The 18,645-nt window shown below is 46.7% G+C and overlaps 1 protein-coding gene across 1 annotated transcript in view; it reads left to right on the plus strand.

Moving 5' to 3' along the window:
- LOC8025293 overlaps nucleotides 1–18,645 on the plus strand; it is a 118,315-nt gene that overhangs the window by 56,491 nt on the left and 43,179 nt on the right. The window contains exon 2 of the mRNA XM_042293870.1: nucleotides 17,280–17,538. Coding sequence (XP_042149804.1) covers nucleotides 17,280–17,538 — 259 coding nt within the window. The remainder of the gene's footprint in view (nucleotides 1–17,279; nucleotides 17,539–18,645) is intronic.

The raw sequence follows: 18,645 nt of genomic DNA on the forward strand, positions 1-18,645 counted from the left end.
AGAGAAAAGATGCAAAACTGCATTACATGATGATAAAAAAAAAAATAAAAGAAGCAAAAACAACATCTTGGCATTATTTCTGCACAGAGGTCTCAAACATAAATACGTTTAATACGATACAATATAGCAACTAAGAAAATAAAACATCCCATATTAATTCCTCCTATCACTGACTCTAAGGGAATCGAAACACAAAAACTACAAGAATCCATCCAACTCATCTTAGACTATCACTTCCCAGAGGATAAAATATAAACATATTCAGAACATCAAAAAACTACCTTGTCTCTATTAAATGAAGGAAATAACACAGAATATGGTGTACCTTTCACTGAAACAGAGCTTAATTTAATAGTAACACAGCTCGATCCCCGTATTTCACAGGGTACAGAAAAACTCACTACAAATGTTGTCGAATCAATAATTAATATTCATAAGATACTTGTCCTAAACATATTCGATGCATGTTTAAGATTTAGCTATTATCCAAATATTTTGAAAACATCAAGAGTCATAATAATAATAAAAAAAAAGAGATCAAGGAACTAACGAACCTCAAAATTATAGGCCTATTTCTATATCATCTATATTTGGTAAAATTCTCGAGAAACTGATAAAAATTATGATCTACAATAATTTACATCATTCACTACAATATGGTGTCACACATGGAAAATCATCAACCACAGCTTTATATAATCGCAAAGAAAAAATACTTCGCTGCAAACGAGAAAAAAAAAACATTTTGATACCCTTAGACATATCAAATACTTTTAACTGAATCTGGCTACCTTTTCTTCTTTACTCCAAAAATGTCAATCTACCTAAAAACATTCATTTTCTCATAAAAGAAACATTTTACAATAGACCTCTAGTCCACACATTAACTAAAGAAAACATAACTAAGATCATCACCATGGGATGCCCTCAAGGCTCACCTTTAGGCTCTTTAACGTGGAATGTTTTAATATAAACCCTGCTTACAGAAACACTTCCTGAGGGGGTGCATATCCAAACATTTGCTGACGACGACGATTTTAGTCAAGGGGAAAACAAATTCTGGGTATAATAGACACTTGGAGTATGAAGCATAAAGTAAGATTTAACCCTCTAAAATTTCAGTTTTTACTACTTGAAATTGCATATAAAAAAGACCACGAATAATAAAATTAGGCTATACACCCATCAGAATTACGAAATAATTAAAAATTTTGAGAGTTATTTTTAATAGTCAATTATCTTTCTTACGACAGCTTAGTTATATAAAACGCAAAGTTAACTACACGAGCATTAGGCAACTTTTCGGGTCAAGATTGGGGCTTTACTCTAACTTTCGTCAATTATATCTTCGTTCTATAGAACAAATTACTAGATGCGCAGGGGTCCCGTATATTATAAAACTGAAAAAAAAAACATGCAAAAAACTTCAAGGAAGAAAGCTTATTTCCATCCAAAGGATTCCTTTGCCTTAAAAAAAAAAGGCTTTCCCTTACAGTAAGTAACATAAGACTTAACATACTAGCAAATATCACTCCTATCCACACAATCTTTAAAAAAAAAAATCTTTGTTTCTATTTTGTTTTGGGCACAAATGTGCCCCATTAAACGTTTATCTGCTTCATTTATCATCGCCTCATCAATTGTCATTCGTTACAAGATAACTTACAAAAACATCTGACCATTGCTGAAGATGCAATAACGTATCAAGAAGTAGAGATTCCGGTAGATATAAAAGCTATTCATCTATAAAATTACTACATTATTCATGTACCAATTTCACTGACAGGAATATTAACACCGATCCACAGATATATATATACAGATGAACCCGTATGCAACAACGCTGTTGGTGCTGCACTTGTTGCACTAAAACCGAACTCAGAAAAAACCGCTTTTAGAAAATATAAATTAACAGATAAGGCTACAATATAAGATCTAGAATCAACCGCGATATATAAAGCATTTTGGACAAAACCCCGAGACTGGAGGAAGGGGGGGGGGGGGGGGGGGGGAGACACAACACAGTCTAAAACACAGCTCCAGTTATTTTCTAACACAAGTACTCACTAACCATGGACGCTTTTCTTATTTTTTCTTTTTCTTTTTCGAAATTGGTAAAATACAACATTTAGACTGTCACTGTGGAAATATTGCTATAGTCCTCTCCCCCCCTCTCTAGTCTAGGGGTTTTGTCCAAAATGTTAAACCTTCGCCAGCTCGTTTGCGCCCTAACTCTTTGTTCGTTATATAAGGCACTTCTATACATTAAAACATAGAAAAAAAAATATATTGTTAGTTTAATAACAGGGATTTTTTCCTCTTCATAAGCCCTGGACAACCCAATAAATAATAATAATAATTATGCATACACTGAAACATTTAACAGAAAAACATATAATATATCTATATCATGCTAAAGCCACAGTGAAAATTACGGCAATGACATCGCCGACAAACTAGTAAATGAAGCTCGAATACGTGGAGAGTCCATGTCTTGCACGTATTAAAAAAAATGTACAAAAACAAAAACTATCTAAACTGGAAAATGCAGAGTGGAACAATCAATAGCAAACATATGGTAAATATACACCTCTTTTCCAATGGATTCCAAACATAAATGCTATACCAGATTATTTTCTAACACAAGTACTCACTAACCATGGACTCTTTATTTATTATTTTTTTTTTCAAATTTTGTAAAATACAACATTAAGACAGTCACTGTGAAAATATTGCTATAGTATGTTTATATTATAATGCAGAATGTCCATATACAGATATATGTAGACCAGAACTTAGAAGCTTTAATAGTACAATCTTGAATTTTGAAAATAAAAAAAAACATTGTAGTTATGAAAAGTTTCTGAGAATTCTAACCAGGATGGTGGAGACGGTAACTCCTATCATACCCCAGGTTAAGAACAAGGGAATATTACAAACGTATTTTAAACTCACTTCTCAAAATACAATTTAAAAAAAAAGAAAGAAAAACACATGAAAAACAACATGAATACGGGAAAAAAATAGATTAAGACAGAACAACGAGATCTACAGAAATTACGCTTCACTACCAGCCTACTAACGCTCTGATAGGGGAAAGAAGGCCAGGCTACTCCTTAACCCCCCCCCCCCCTTTTTCCCCCAAAAAAGGAAATAAATAAAAAAAAGAGAAAGGAGGTTAAATGAAATTTCCAAATAAGCGACCAATAACCTCCAAACAAAAATAAAATCAACAGCACCAACAACACGGAAACAAGGCAACAAGCAGTCAGCGTCAAAGAAATAACTACAATACAAATGGGGAAGAGACTAGACTCCGGAAAGGGGATATTAGTATCCCACCTGCAAGCAGGACACAGTCCTGAGAGGTGCCTACTCCCGTCGCACCAAGAAGGTCCTTTGTCTCAAGAGAAACACAGGGGGGGGGGGGGGGGGGGGAGGAGGAGGAGGAGGAGGCCAGGTTATTCCCTAATCTCCCCCATAAAAGGAAAAGTGGTAAAAGACGAGCTCCAATGAAATAATCAATACCCCCCCCCCCCCCCCACACACACACACACAAAAACAGCAACAAGACAAAATAAATCAAAACAACAAAATTGCAGTTCAACAAAATATCATATATTAGGGAGGAGTCTAGAGTGCGGGGGGGGGGGGGGGGGGGGGATGTTTCACGTGGGAGTAGGGTAAAGACCTGGGAAGTGCCCAGTCCCAACGCATCTGGAAGGTCGGTCGCCTCAAAAGACTGTTAGGAAAAAATAAAAAAGGCCAAACACATAAATAAAACCTGCCCTTCTAATCTGTCTAGAAAATGAAAAACAAACAGTGTATACAGAAAATAAATGTAAATACATTGGAAACATGAAAGGATGCACCGAAGACATCCTGAAAATAACTACTATTTCTCTTTTGATAAACGTGAAATGTAAATTTGTGTAAAATATTACATGTACATACCGGTGCAGAAGGTTTTCTTCGGTTTTCGTTTTGTTTGGGATAGATTTTGCCTTATATTTCTATGTTACCTTAAAAATAACAAAGAAAAAAAACACAGAATAGGATGAAGGAAAAAAAACGGTAAAATTTGTATTCAGATACTAATTCTATTACTTTTTTTACTTTTGAAAAAAATAGCTGTAAAAAACGATCGTCATTTTAACACCGTTAAACTTACATTTTTACAGAAACAAAATAAAGAACAAGAAGAAGGACAAGAAAGAAAACTCAAGAACAAGCACAAAAACAAAAACAAATTTTACTATACACCAACTCAACTCTCCTACGTCACGCCGCGGTGGTGGCGCGCCGGACGCACTTCCGGTCTAGGGCGGTGGGCAGAAGTCGCCGTGCCAGACATGCATTCCTGTGTTCCTTTGGAAGAAACGAGACAAAAAACCTGCCTTTTTATAAAAATACTGCGACGGGGGCTGTACCAAGAGAGTCTGGAAAGGTTTGAAGATCAGTTTTCATGTGTTTTTGTCCCCTCCGTTCGTCCGAGAACGTGGATAGTAGCCGTGAAAAGGGCAAACCAGACGCTGTCGAACTACGATTTCGTGTGCGGGCAGCACTTTGTGGTCGCCAGATGTATTTGCTTTGTTCCAACATGAACGAGAGAAAACCGCCAAGTTGTCCGAACCACCCGCGGGTTCAGTGCGTCTTCAAATTCACACGGCCGCCTGATCGTTCGAACTCTCGTCTGCTCTTTCAAACTTGTCTGCTTTTTGTCGTCTGCTCGTTCAAACAAAAGCGGCCCGTAGAACAAACTTTGACCCGGTGATTGCAATAAGAAGTAATTGCAGGCCTCAAAAGACTTAAGTAGGCTCGGTGTAAACAGTCGATTCAAGATGTTGATCATTGGTACCGGTGGCCATCACCGACTTGTTACGCTTGGTCTGTTCCCGCTTCCGATTTTCAGTATCGACGTCGATTGTCGCCCTACCTTCTACACTTTTGCAGCACGAGCGACGTCGCTACCTAAAATAGCCGGAAGAATCTCATCATGGTTTTGGCGTCCATTCTGCGGCGTTCATGCGAATGAATCGCCGGACGTCAAATTATTTACGGAATGTTTAGCGGCGTAACGAGCCTTGATAATTTCGCTCAGGCAATTAAAGTGGCAAGACATTGCGATGAGGACGTAGAATCGATAATTACAACGCGAAAAAGAGTATGCAGACTCACACAGACGCCGACAACGTGACATTCGAATGGTTTGTTGACGCGGGCCGCGGTGCTTCTTGCCCGTACTCCATTACGCATGCGTTCGAACTGTTGTCTGCTCTTTCAAACTTGGCTGCTTTTTGTCGTCAGCTCATTCAAACGACAGCGGCCCGTAAACCAAACGTTGACCCGGTAATTGCGATACGAACTAAGTGCAGGCCTCAAAACACTTTTGAAGTTTGGTTGGGGTAAGTGCTAAGTGTAAACAGATACAAGAAGATGTTGATCATTATTGTTACGAGTGGCCATCACCGATTTGTAATGCCCGATTCTACTTGCGGTTTTCAGTATCGAAGTCCACCATCTCAGATACGGTCCACGCTTTTGCAGTTCGAGCAACGTCGCGTCTGAAAACAGCGAGCAGAATCTCATCGTGGGAGTCAGGCTTTAGCGCCCATTCTGCGGCGTCCACGTGAAATGAATCGCCCCGCGTCACATTATTCACGCAAAGTTTTGCCTCGTTAGTTTTGCTGAAGCCGCTCAAGTAGTCAGACATTGTTAGGAGGACGTACAATCAACAATTCCAACGCGAAAAAGAGCACGGGGACTCCCACCGACGCCGACAACAACGGAATTCAATGGTTTGTTTATGGGCGACGGCGGGCGTCTTGCCCACCATCCACCGCGCATGCGCGGCGCCGGTGGCGTCCGCTAGGGGCGCTCCGGTTTGTTTGTAAACATGAGTTGGTGTATATTTAGAAAAAAAAAAGAGCACAGACATATTACGAGTTGTTCATCAAGCCCGCTCCCTTAGCTAAGGTATCGCTTTAACGATTAGTTTCCTTCTTCCCCTCAATTGGTTTTTACTTTTAAAAAAAAAAAATGTGGATACTTATTACCCTATTTTTTATTTCCAATTGGCCTTAAATCGGTTGTGCCTTCCCAGCGGTACCGATAGAAGCATAATATTTTTAATTGATTTATCTTCTTCACCTTAATTTATGTGAACGCAGTCTACCGAAAAGGCAGAGATAAAAAGCACTTGAAATTGCAGCGCTGAGGAAGCATTACACGCAAACAAGAAAATACGATGCTTCCCGCGCAAGCCATGAGCGGTTTCGCGCGAGTACGGAAGAAGCGCGCGAGTTCAGCGGCTAAATTCCTCCCAGAAGAAGGCGGTATAATCCGCAGCCGGCGGCGCGTGGGCCGCGATACTATGGTGCCTGGATCGCATCTCCAACTGGTGTGTTTAGCGTCCTATCCCGCCCATACATCAAAAATGGCCCCAATGTGGCCACAAATGACGTCACAGAAGCCGGAGTGTCATGCGGTTGCCTCTCGCGATCCTGGCGGTTGGCCGTAGAAATGCTGGCGAAAAGCACGAGCGAACGCGAGTGTCCCTGTCGTCACGGCGTCCCAGGCGTCGCAACTTCCGGCTGCTCTAGCTTCCGTGAACTGTCACAGGGGAGAGCGACCTGCAGCAGAACAGGCGCCTGCTATCATTATACCACAACTGCTGGGACGCCGCCAGGGTCGCGACCGGCGACAGCGTGACACTTTTATGACGTCATCAGGCGGAAATCGAGGGACCACTTTTTTGGCCGCGATAAACACACCAGTCGGAGACGCGTTCCAGGCACCATAGCCATACTGAGCCCCTTGATTTCCCAGCCTGGAGGCAACGAGCGCTCTTCTGGCGGAAGGCGGAGACTGCAGAAGGGGCAGCACTAGAGCACTGCACGGGCCGGAATTCCTTGGCCCGGCCCGACCCGACCCGGTAGAGGCACGGCCCGAGCTCGACAGAATATTTAATTTTTAGGCCCGGCCCGACCCGGCCCGGCCCGGAAGAGAGACTTACCCTGGCCCGACCCGGGCAGGCGTCAGCTGGGCCCGGGCCTGACAGATTATATACATGAGCCCGAAAAAGTTTGCAGTCTTTAATCTAAAAACTTTCTGTGCATAAAGCGAGCATATTTGATTTAAAGTTATTGTAAACTTGAACCGAGTTTTTTTTACACGATAAATATTTTGGCTTAGACGCCGTATTTTCGAGAATATGGGCGAATTACGTAGTTTGTAAGTGATTTTGAGAAAACAAAAGTCGCCAATATTTTATTTATGCATTTTTTAACGAGATATTGGACTTTTCGTTGTTCAGTTCGTTTCACGGAGAACTTTCCTCTCTACATGTTTTTGTGACGAAACAATCACAATTACGCTACTGCTTCTTCAAAAAGCTGTATAAGCATAGAATTATCTATGGTAGATAGCTTATTTTTGGTGGCGTAGTAAGGCTCCCTGCACAAAGTGCAAAGTCAAGTTCACGTTTTTTCTTCTTTTTTAGTTTGAAAAGCAGAGGAAAAAGACACTGATGTTGTACCCTGAGTCTGCAGTGCCCTCGTTTTCTTGACCGCATGCACTTTCCCACTGTGCTGGTGGAATCTATGCGGAGGGCAAGTTCATCTGCTTCTTGCGCAGGGGGTGGCGGTGACGTCAGAACGCCGAGCCCTGATTGGCTGATCACGACCCCCTATCTGAGCGTCGTCTGCTCCTTTCTAACGTCGTCTGCTCGCAACGTCGTCTGCGTCTGTCTTACATTTCCTGCGACTTTCGGAAGTGCAGAGGCCAGATTCACAAACGATCTTGCGCCAAAAATGTGCGTAAGACAAAACTTAAGAACAAATTCGTATTCATGAAACGAAATTTTTGTAAGTTTAGCGCAGGTTACGACGAAATCCTATGACAGCTCCGAAGCTGTCTTACGCACTTCTTACGATCAAATCAGCATGGCCGACAGTGTCGCGGTCCCGACGACCCACGGACATTTATTTTTCTACGTGCGCTTCTCACGCGTCCCGACTTCAAGCACCAAGAAAAAACTAAAAAGTACTTGAAACAGACCACGACGAACAAGAACGCTGGATCCACAAACACCCGGGAAAAGCTCCAACGACCACGATTCCACCGAACGCGACCAAGCGAGATCGGCAGTTAGGCCTAGCAGGCACTCCGCGACTCGGCGACCGTCTGCCCACGACCGGCTGGCGTGCTGAACGGAATATGCCCGCGCGACCCTTGTAAACCCTTCCCGTATTATACTTTGATTGCTGACCTCAATTTTAGATTAAGAGGTCATTTTCTTCTTCTTGTGATCTCCTTGTTTGCCGAGGCAACGGTGACTCTCGCCGGTGAAAAAGCGGTGAATCTCCGACAGACACAGGAAAGGTAAAGCAGCCATCGCTTTGACTAGCAGACGTAAAGCAGATGACGTTAACTGCGCCAACCCGCCGACGCCGTTAAAGAGTGAGGGGTCTCGCCGCACACGAAAGGAAGGAAAAAGTATTTGGGAGGGCACTTGCGGACACCAACACGCTCGCTCTCGGTTCTTAGCAAACAAACCTCGGCACCTCAGGACACCTCGCCAGTGAGTCCTTTGACTTCCCTCCTTGATGCGCGTCTGCTAGTTGTACGACAAAAACAACGTACCGCTCGAGTTATTTCGTCTGCCCTCTCTGAAAGGCGAAGTCGAGCTCGCTCGTAAAGACCTGCGCTTCCGAAGGTCGCAGGAAAGGTAAGACAGACGCAGGTGACGTTGCAAAGGAGCAGACGACGCTGAGATAGGGGGTTGCGATCAGCCAATCGGGGCTCGGCGTTCTGACGTCACCGCTACTTCCTTTCTCATGCGCAGAAGACGAAAATGAGCCCACTTGCGAGGCGTATACGTTTCTTTTTACCCACGTGAAGGCTTTCCAAATGCAAAACATCTTTCTTTTTTTTTTAACGGCGCCGTAGTGATTTTGCATTTTGCTTGTCTGTTTTCATTAAACTTAATAATTGGGGTTGTGTGGAAATTTATACAGCGTGTAGTTGATCAGCCATTTCAAAGTTACGACGAGTCACTCGCTGTAGATAACCAATTTAGCCAGTGGAGTACAACCGCTAGCCTGCGGTCTTTAACGTGCACTACGCAGTAGTGATACATGACCGCAAGCCGGTACGGTGCCCATCCAGATCAAACGGGAAGGGGTGGAGATTGAGCCCAGGATCCCTGGGTTACCTGGGTTCTGCAGCGCGAGCTTTCTCTCCACGTGCTCCGAGCTGGTGTGCGCTATCCCACTCGGCCACAGATCCCCCTTTTCATTGAACTTAAAATATCAATGAGCACACTTTTTGTTATCGACAATTTAGAATTTGCGGCACACGACTGCCCAGCCATGGCCCTGGCCGGCACGGCCCGAAATATTTTTTGGTCAAGCCCGAGCCCGGCCCGGGCCCTAGAAAATGCGTGCTACCCGACCCGAGCCCGGCCCGCAGGCCGGGCCGGGCTCGGGCCTTCGGGCTGGCACAAGCCCGAGTAGTGCTCTAGGCAGCACAAACGTTGGCATTTGCCCAGTGCTGTACAATGGCGATGCATGCTAAGAGGCGCGCATCTCGGGCCCAGCGTCCGGCGGCAGATGTCGCATGCCCAGTCCGGAGCGCACCGCTCCCGCGCTCTAGACAGGTTTGACACCGAGTGTACGTGACTGTATAATTGTAACAGATTGGTGGAAAAGGGGAGTTTCAAGGTCCTGAGTGCCTTTTAGTGAGCCAGGAACGGTGACATTGACCAGACTGAAAAATGAGGAGACACTGCGAATGATGGGTGAGCGTTCGGGGTTTGAGTGAAAACTCCCACGGACCCGAATCCGCAGTTTTTTACTGCCCGCCAACGCTATTAGATTAGCTCAGTTACGGAACTGATCACAGACGCTGCTTGCACGAGCAGTACCCCACTCACTCACCACGACTCGCCTCCCGTCCCTCGACGCGCCGGACGGCTGCTATGGTAACTGTAGTGTATTCTATATGGAATACATGCATCTCGAAACAGATCGTCTAGATGGCGTTCAAGGTCTGCTCTATAGAACAGGCAGTTATGAAACGAAAATCTAGATGGCGCTTCAAACGACGGGAGGTGGACGGGAGTGAGGGGGGTACCCCTCTCCGCGGGAGTTCCACAACTGAGGTAATCTAGTAACAATGCTGCCCGCTCCGTCGTGGCCGCGGTCGCGAATGCAGTCAAAATAAAGTTTTTGTGCGTTGTGAATGTCGCCGTGACGACAACGTCACGTGCGCTGCACTTTCAGTTACGAAGATTCGCAAATTTCAACTCTAACCAGCTGAAATTAGATACTTGACTACATCCTTACCAGGAAGTTGTTACTGTAGGGTATTTGTTAAGCTCATAGCCTCCGCCAGGGGAATATTTTAGGCTAGCGTGACGAAACGCTGCGGTCGTGGCCTGTACTACAAGGCACGTGCTGGCACACTCTTCTGTGGAAAGGTCAGGAATCTACTGTCTTCCATCCATCGATCCGAGAGATCAGTTGATGTAATGGACTCACTGTTAGCGGCCAATATGCGGCCAAACGCTGGGAAACCAATGCCAAGCATTGGCTAACGCCTACCAAAACCAGGTGATTTAATGCCTGTTTCTGTGTTGGGATTTGAAATTTCACTAATCAAATATATCTTAGTGCGTCGAAAAAACAAAATCAAAAACAAAAATAAACTAGTGCACGAGTGTAGAAAGCTTAAAGCCTGCGTTTCGGTACGAAAATCTGAAAATATAGCGAACTATTTCGTACCTTCTTTCCTTAGAAAGCCTTCCGCTTTTCGCTGTGTTGCATGCGCGGTGGCGAAGCACGTCAGCCTACCCCAGCTCACGCACTGGACACAAAGCCGTGATGGCATTTATCATGACTTGCATATGACAAGTTCCACGGTGCGCTCAAAAACCACGGTGGAAGATTGGAATCGTCGCCTCCGGTGACCAAGCACTTCAAGACCACGTGATTTCTCATTTCGCTTTTGAATTGAGGACTAAAGCTAAGAAGGAATTAAGTTGAAAAAAAAATTACACGAGGACTTTAGAGAAAATTGGGTTGTGTGTATGTTTACACAGCCTAGAACTTGGTCTGCCTCAACGGGCGACGAGTCACTCGCTGTAGATGAGCAATTTAGCCAGTGCAGTACAACCGCAAGCCTGGGGTCTTTAACGTGCATCACGCAGTATAGTGATACATGACCGCACACCGGTACGATGCTCATCCAGATCGAAACGGGCAGGGGTGGGGATTGATCCCAGGATTCTGGGTTCTCCAGAACGAGCTTCCGCTCCACGTGCTCCGAGCTGCTGCGCGAGGACAAAGACTACTTATGTGCGCTGCTGTGGCGGCGCGTGGGAGCAGCGCCAGGAGTCTGAGGCGGCGTTCCTTGGAACCAACCGTCGCGCGGGCCGCGGAGGGAATTTCTCTGCCGTTTTTTGGTGGTTACGGCACGGAGAGAATTTCTCGGCCGTTTTTCGCGGTTACGGACAACGCCGCTGTCCGCCATTGCGCCTCCGAAAGATTCTACCCGCTTTTGCGTAGTAGGAACGGCTGGACGCGAGCAGACGCGAGCAGCCTAGGGCAGAGCCGTATATGTAGAGAGTTTGCCATTCGTTGGGAAGTATAGGAGACAAATGAGGAGGCGTCATTGGGCGAAAGCGGGCTGGGCGTGCTCCATGGCGTCTTCCCAAATTCGAATGTGGCCAACCAGAAGCCGGAAATAATACCCTGGCGGTGGTCGCGAGAAACAAACTCGATAAGAGCGTCGGAGAAACTCTCGCTGACTGAAAATATGGTGCACGTGATGTTTCAATTACGGTCATCCAAAATCACGGTGGAAGAGTGCGACTAGCGGAGCGATCGACATAATTCGTAGCCAAGCGCCGAGGGCCGGGAATCTGCCGTCCGGGGACTCAGACTCTGTAAGAGCAAACAGTTGAGGGGCGCATTCGTTTCTTATATCTTTCTGCATGATCATGATCGAAACATCACGTGCACCCTATTTTCAACCACGAAGGGTTACGACACTTCACTCTTACGCACTTATTAAAACCATATACCAAAATACATCTTTGATTAAAACAGTTTCTCTCTACCACCGCTAGGGGATTCTTTTCGGCTTCTGGTTGGCCAAGAGAGCATGTTAAGCTTACTTTCTGCGTCTGGTACACGCCCTGGCTCTGCCCGCGCCTCCCATTGACCAAACTTTGTGTATACACGGCTCTGGCCCAGAGCCGTGTATACACAAAATACCGTGAACATTATTTTTCCTTTTTTTCAAATTTATGATAGGAAAAATTTTGCTCTTGGACATGTCAGCTAATGTCTGGTGGCTACGATGAATGAATAGAAGCATACGACTGAGCCCCGTAAGTCGGGCGGCGGGCTCCGGCACCTACCAAAGATTTTTTTTTTTTTTTGAAGTAGAGCCAAATAGTCACGAAAATAATTTGCTCTGGTCGTGAGAAATAATAATGATTGAGTGAGTAGCGTTAAATACTTCTTCGCAATGTAAAAAAATAAAGAAACAGGTTAAAAGACATTACATTGCTCATACATCGCACAAATACACAATGTTCGCTGCAGGCGTGATAACGGACCATTTTGCGGAGACGCCTCACGCATGTTGGAAGAATGTTTGCTTCGCACATGTTTGCAGGCAGTTTCTGTACAACCAATGTGACCGTCAGACGAAGAAGAAACACGCTTCCAACATCGTCCGCAGTTTGTCTTTCGTATACTATGCATTGGCAGTGTGAGCGCGGCTTCAAAGCTCTATTCCGGAATCAGAACAGGATGAGAGACCCTCGAGTAATCGCGGTGTGTACACAATACGCGAAATGGAGGATAACGTCTTGACAGCGCATCCTCGCTCGAAGGAAGCTTCTGTCGCTTGGCGCACGAATGTCCGCTCGGTCTGGGGCTCGGGTTGAACCCGAGTGTGACGTCAGCGTTCGGCTGCCACTCGCGTCCAATCGGAAGGCGAGACCTAGCCGAACGTAGACGTAGCACTCGTGTCTAATACAGTGTACGTGAAACACGTCTCTGGAGCTTTACTCATGCACTGCGCGAAGTAGTTCTTATAAGATTCGGTCGTCGAAGGAAGAAACGATGGTTATAGCGCTTTGACACGTGTTCGTTTCGATAAAATAAACATAAAACTAATCCAAGATGCATCCCCATATATCTTACTTCGATGCATGAAGCGAGAAATTAATGACGTTCTGCAAAAAGCCGGACTAACTTTTAGGCGCTCGTTTCCGGCGTCAGCGGCGTCGCCGTCGCCGTAACCTCGCGTTGCATCATGGGTCGTTTCCATAATGGCGTCACCCGTGACGTCACGAGGGTCACGAGTGACGTTACGAGGGTCACCCTCGTGACGTCACACGGCTCCTAAATTTAGCGGAAAAAATTCCCCGCTAAATTTAGTGGGAGATTTAGCGAAAATTTTCCGCTAAATAAGAGGGGAGCAAAAAAGTAGGAGGGGAGGGGGAGGAGGGGCATACCCTTCCCTCCTCCACCTCAAGAGCTGCGCTCTAATTCGGCATCACAGAGAATTGTAAACGCCCTATTTGTTTTACTGCGGCTTATGATGCGAATACGAGTATACATGCGATGCTGGTACTCCTGTGTAGCTGCTGAGCTAAGGTCTTCACCGTGTAACGCGCCGTGATTTCACGAATGGGACGCCGGTGAAGCGACGCCTCTTCATCTAAAATGGACTCGCAGTGTTAACTCCAGTGTGCGCTCAAATCAACTAAACTCGCAGAATGCAGCGCCATGCAGTTTTCGTTCCCCCAAGCTACCGAGTTTCGTCACAAAGGCTTCTACAGAGAGGAATGACATCGGCCCTTAAAAGCTCGAAAAGGAATGACCCCGTAAAACCCGGCGGCTTAAGTTCGCAATGCGATTCCTTAAGTTACATAGTATCGAAACCCTTCTATACAATTCGAAGAAATAAAACGACAAAAAAAAAAAATTAAACGAACGAGGCAAAAAAAGAAAAGGGAATACGGATACGACGGGCTTTTCTTCATAAACGGAGTGGTTCGGTTCGATGAAAACGACGGCCAAGTAAGTTTAGCGATAAAAAAGTTCGGCACTAGAAGGAAGGAGGAAAAGAGGACTTCGGCAACCGGCGGTAAAGCGGGACATCAGTTCCCTTCTGTCCACGTAGGATGCTTCTGCTGCCAGCGACAGTGGGCAAGTGAACGACGGCGGCCGGCTGGATTCCGGCTTCATACGCCCGGAGTCCACCTAAGGTAGACCCCGACGTCGAGTCGGTAATAAAGGGGGAGAGCCCGACCCCTCTCGGAGCACATCAAGAGGAAAGATGCATTTGTTAGGGAGGAATGGGAATGATGAAGGGGGAAAAGGGAGCGGTGAGGGAATTGGGGGAAACGGGGTTAAGGGAGAGGGCTTTAGGAGAGGGGGCGTAGGGAGGGGTAGGAAAAAGAGAGAAAAGGGGAACGCGAGAGAAAGGGGGAAATTAAAAGGGAGCGGTGCGCGTTAGACAGAGGGATCGTCCGAGGGAAAGGCGGGAAGGACGTTAAAAGGAAACGAACGGGACATCGTAGGGAAGCATAAGGGGAATTGGGGAAGAGGGCAGTGAAACGCTACGCTTCGGGGGAAGGGAGGTGGCAGAGAGTGGGGAACAAAAAGGATGGAAACGGGGAAATCGATGGCGCGACGTCACGACGGGGGCTCCATTCAGGCGGTCAGAGGAGCGGCGGATCCGGCGACGGCACGTGGGCGAGCGCCCACGGAGGCATCTTTGTCGTGCCGGGGGTCTCGTGCGCCCCGTGGAACGACGGCTCTCTGCGTGGACCGGGTACGGGTAGCGACGTGCACGCGTCTGGCGCCGCGGGTGAGCCACGCGGGGAGGTCGCCGTGACGTCACCAATGACGTCAGGTCGGGATACCGGCGGGCGGGGGCTCCGTGGACGACGAGGGGCGTCGTAGCGGGAAAAGACGCTTAGAACAGTCGTGCGTGCGGAACGAACCGAAAGTTGCGGCGGTCTTCGAGGAGATACGACTATCGGAGAGACCCGTGCCGTGTCACCGCTTAAGCTCCTTCGCTTTGTACGGATTTCTGTCTTATATTTCAAACGGGTCGTTTCACTCGTGTCGGGTTGAGAAGCGGCATGTCAACGGGCCTTCTTATTGGCAAACCAAACGTGTCATCCAGACTGACACGGGCATCGTATTCTCAGAAGCTTGAGGAGTGTGACTCAACAGGGCGATTTCGGCACTTCGACTGGCACGTTTTCGTGGACGTCAGGTCGTCTGGTTTACGATGGGAGAGAGAGGGCGGGGGGCACTCCACGCGCTTCGAGCTCCGGTGCGTTAACAAACCCGTCATCGCAGCTTTTGCACATTTGGTTCAGATAGGCAATCGACAAACTTCGAATGTTGCCGCTTTAATTGGCGGCAACGATAAGTGTACACAAGCTCACTAGTCGCTTTGACGACACTTGTACCAAGTAGTTCTGACTCCTAAAATTCTTCTTGAACAAAACAGACCCCCCTAAACCAGCTTAAATGCCTATTTTAAGTCCACCCTCATATATTTACATATAAACCACCTCGCCCTGCTTCTCACCCTCATTGCTGGAATATCCTATTGATGAAGACAAAGTTTTAAAACCCAAGTTAGTCGTTTGGATAATAGCGTTTCAGCTACCAGCAAATCCGCAGGAAACATCGTCAATCTCTTGTTCCCACTAACCGCGTCGCGCTCCGTAAAAATTGGAGTTGGACTGGAACTCATATTGAGTTCCAGTCCAACTCCAAGGAAGTCCAAGGAAGTACGAGGAACTTATAGAAGGAACCTGATAGAAGCCTAAAGTGACAGCGGACATACGTTCAACGGGAAACTTCATTCGAGCAGCGTGTGGAACGAAACATGTTAATTGAGTTGGGAAGCAAATGATGTCAATGCGAGATCATAAGAAGGTCGAGATCTGGGCTAGTTGCTACTCGCTATAGTGTTGTAACACCTGTCTCGCGTTGCTTGTAAAGAATAATACAGCCCTTTCTTGCGTTTGTTTCTTCCCAAACGTTCATGTTGTTGTTTTTTTCGCTGTTTAAACGATATCATATATGAGGGATAATAACGTCAATGATTGTGAATAACGTCAATGATGGATAACAGTTTAAATGATAGCTAACAATGTAAATAATATCCAGTAATGTCAATGATAGCCAATAATGCCATTGACGGCTACAAACGTCAATGAGGGCTCAGAAGTTAGAACTAATGGAGGCTGTTAATATCAATGTTAAACGTCCATGTTTGCCAATAATGTTAATGTTATACGTCCATGTTTGCCAATAATGTCAATATTTAACGTCCATGTTTGCTAGTAAAGTCAATGATTGCTAATATTCTTAATGATAATTAATGATGTCATTGCTTCGTAATGATGTTAATGTTAACTAACAAAGTGGCGATGATTGCTAAAATATTAATAAAGACTAATAATGTCAATATCTGCTATTAAACTCGATGATTGCTAATAATATCGACGTGGGCTCCTGGCGTTCATGGGGGCTTATAAAGTAAGTGACCGATAACAATATCAATAAGAGGAGCTAATGCCGTCAGTGTTGGATATTAATTTCAATGATCATTTATAATATCAGGAATAGCCATTCACGCCAGTAATTGCTAATTCCAACGACGAACTAAGTGTGTTTCAACGTTACTAGAACACTCAGTTGGGAAACTCGCCGTCGAAACCTGGGCCGCTGGCGTCCACCGAGACCGAGCTAAACACGACAACAGCGCCACTCTTTATCATTTGTCTGTACTGTGGTCACCTTGAGCTTTTAGAAAGCATGTTTTTGTGTAAAAACAAATGGAAAAGACTCTTTTTGTATGAAATGTTTTGGAGTTTAGTACAAAATGAAGGGCGCGTGACGTTTTTAAGATCTCTTCCACTGTATCTGTTTCGGCGCCAAAATGGCCGATTAAAGCCAAAATAGACGTCACGTGCAGTTCCTCGAGTGGCCGCTGCAGGAGAAATGGCGGCGTTGTGTTCGCCATTAGCTCGGTGCTCGACGACAGATCGGGGACACTTTTTTAGAGCAGTCTCTATGACAGTTTCCCAACCGAGTGGTTTTGTAACGTTGGTGTGGGTCTATCGTTTCGAAACTCCCGAAACTAACACACGCCTCCCTTTCTTTCCTCCCGGTGTCTGCGTGGCGGCGTCGGCTGTGCCACGTGTCCGGCGGCTGTGCGCGGCGTGTCAGGTGGTGTATCGCGAGTGGACGTGCGCCATGCTGGTGCCGGTGTACCCCGTGCCGTCGGCGACGCCGTCCAGGCAGCGCCCGACCCAGGGGGGGTCGCCGGAGCACCGCCAGCCCCCGGACGACGACGGGGAGCCTGCCGACGACCTCGTGCCGCTGCGCCCCTGCAGGGAGTTCTGCCACCGCGTGGAGGAGCAGTGCCCCTACTTCCATCCGACGACCAGGGAGCAGTACGCGGGGGAACCCGTCTTCATATGCATCGGTGAGTGGGCCCTCGACCTGTCTGCTTTATGGCGGCCTATGCGCCACATCCATATCACCTATAGCAGTGGCGTAAGCTCTGAGGAGGTTGAAACCCTTCCCCCATCCCACCCTCTCTTCGCTCCCATCTCCGTAGACTAAAGGCTAAAGCCATGATTCCCCCGAAAACATCGTTCAAAAACAAGCCTGCGTTTGCCCCCACCAGGCGTGAAAACTGCGCAGAAACCAAATCCTCGTCAGGCGACATTGGTCGCCGTTTGCCCCATCCTCCCAAGCGTTTGTCTAAATAAAACAATATTTTTTTTTTTTTGGTCCCGTAGTTATTTGCGATTCCAGCTAAACAAACGGCACCTAGCGTTCTATAGGATGCCCAAGTCACCAGGCTCGATATAAAATGGACCGTAAAAATCGACGCCTGCACGTAGCAATCTAAAATTTCCGTCAAAGGTGCATTTCACAGATCGGTTTTTCTTTATAAAATTAGAAAGCCTAGCTCCCTTTCTGTAAAAAATAGGGCCGAAAAACTTGTCAGGGTCAACGGTGGGCGGCGACGCAAACGACCAAGTCGAGTTGCGGGGCCCGTTTGGCGCGCGGATTGATAGATGGCGCTTCCTTCTCATCAAGACTATACTCCCTACGGGAGCCAGAGTTGCGCGTTCGTCCCCGTAGCGCCGTCTTTTCTGCACGGCCATGTTGATCCTGCTCCTCACTTTTAACTGAATTCGGCGAATAGCGGTGCCGCGCGTTCGAGGCGCGCGGCGCGTTCAAAAGCAGAGGAACGTACGCTGGGGCGCGAGCAACGTCTACTTTCCTGCACGGCATTTGATCCGGCTCCTCACGTGATCGCATCTTGGCGAATAGCGGCGCTGCGGCACGTGGAAAACAGAGGCGCCAACTCTGGCTCCCAAAATCAAAACTTAAAGTAAATAAAATGGCGTCTACATAACGACGGCGCTTTTGCTGCCTACGGGTTTTGTCTGCGTGTCGTCTGCTTTCTTTCGCTGGTCGGCTGCACTTTCCGGCGCTGCTCCCGACGCCATCTATCAATACGCGCGCCAAACGCGCCCCGCAACTCGACTTGGTCGTCTGCGTTGCCGCCCGCCATTGA

Source organism: Ixodes scapularis, unplaced genomic scaffold (assembly GCF_016920785.2).
Source record: "Ixodes scapularis isolate PalLabHiFi unplaced genomic scaffold, ASM1692078v2 PGA_scaffold5__190_contigs__length_132052651, whole genome shotgun sequence".
NCBI classification, from domain to species: domain Eukaryota; kingdom Metazoa; phylum Arthropoda; class Arachnida; order Ixodida; family Ixodidae; genus Ixodes; species Ixodes scapularis.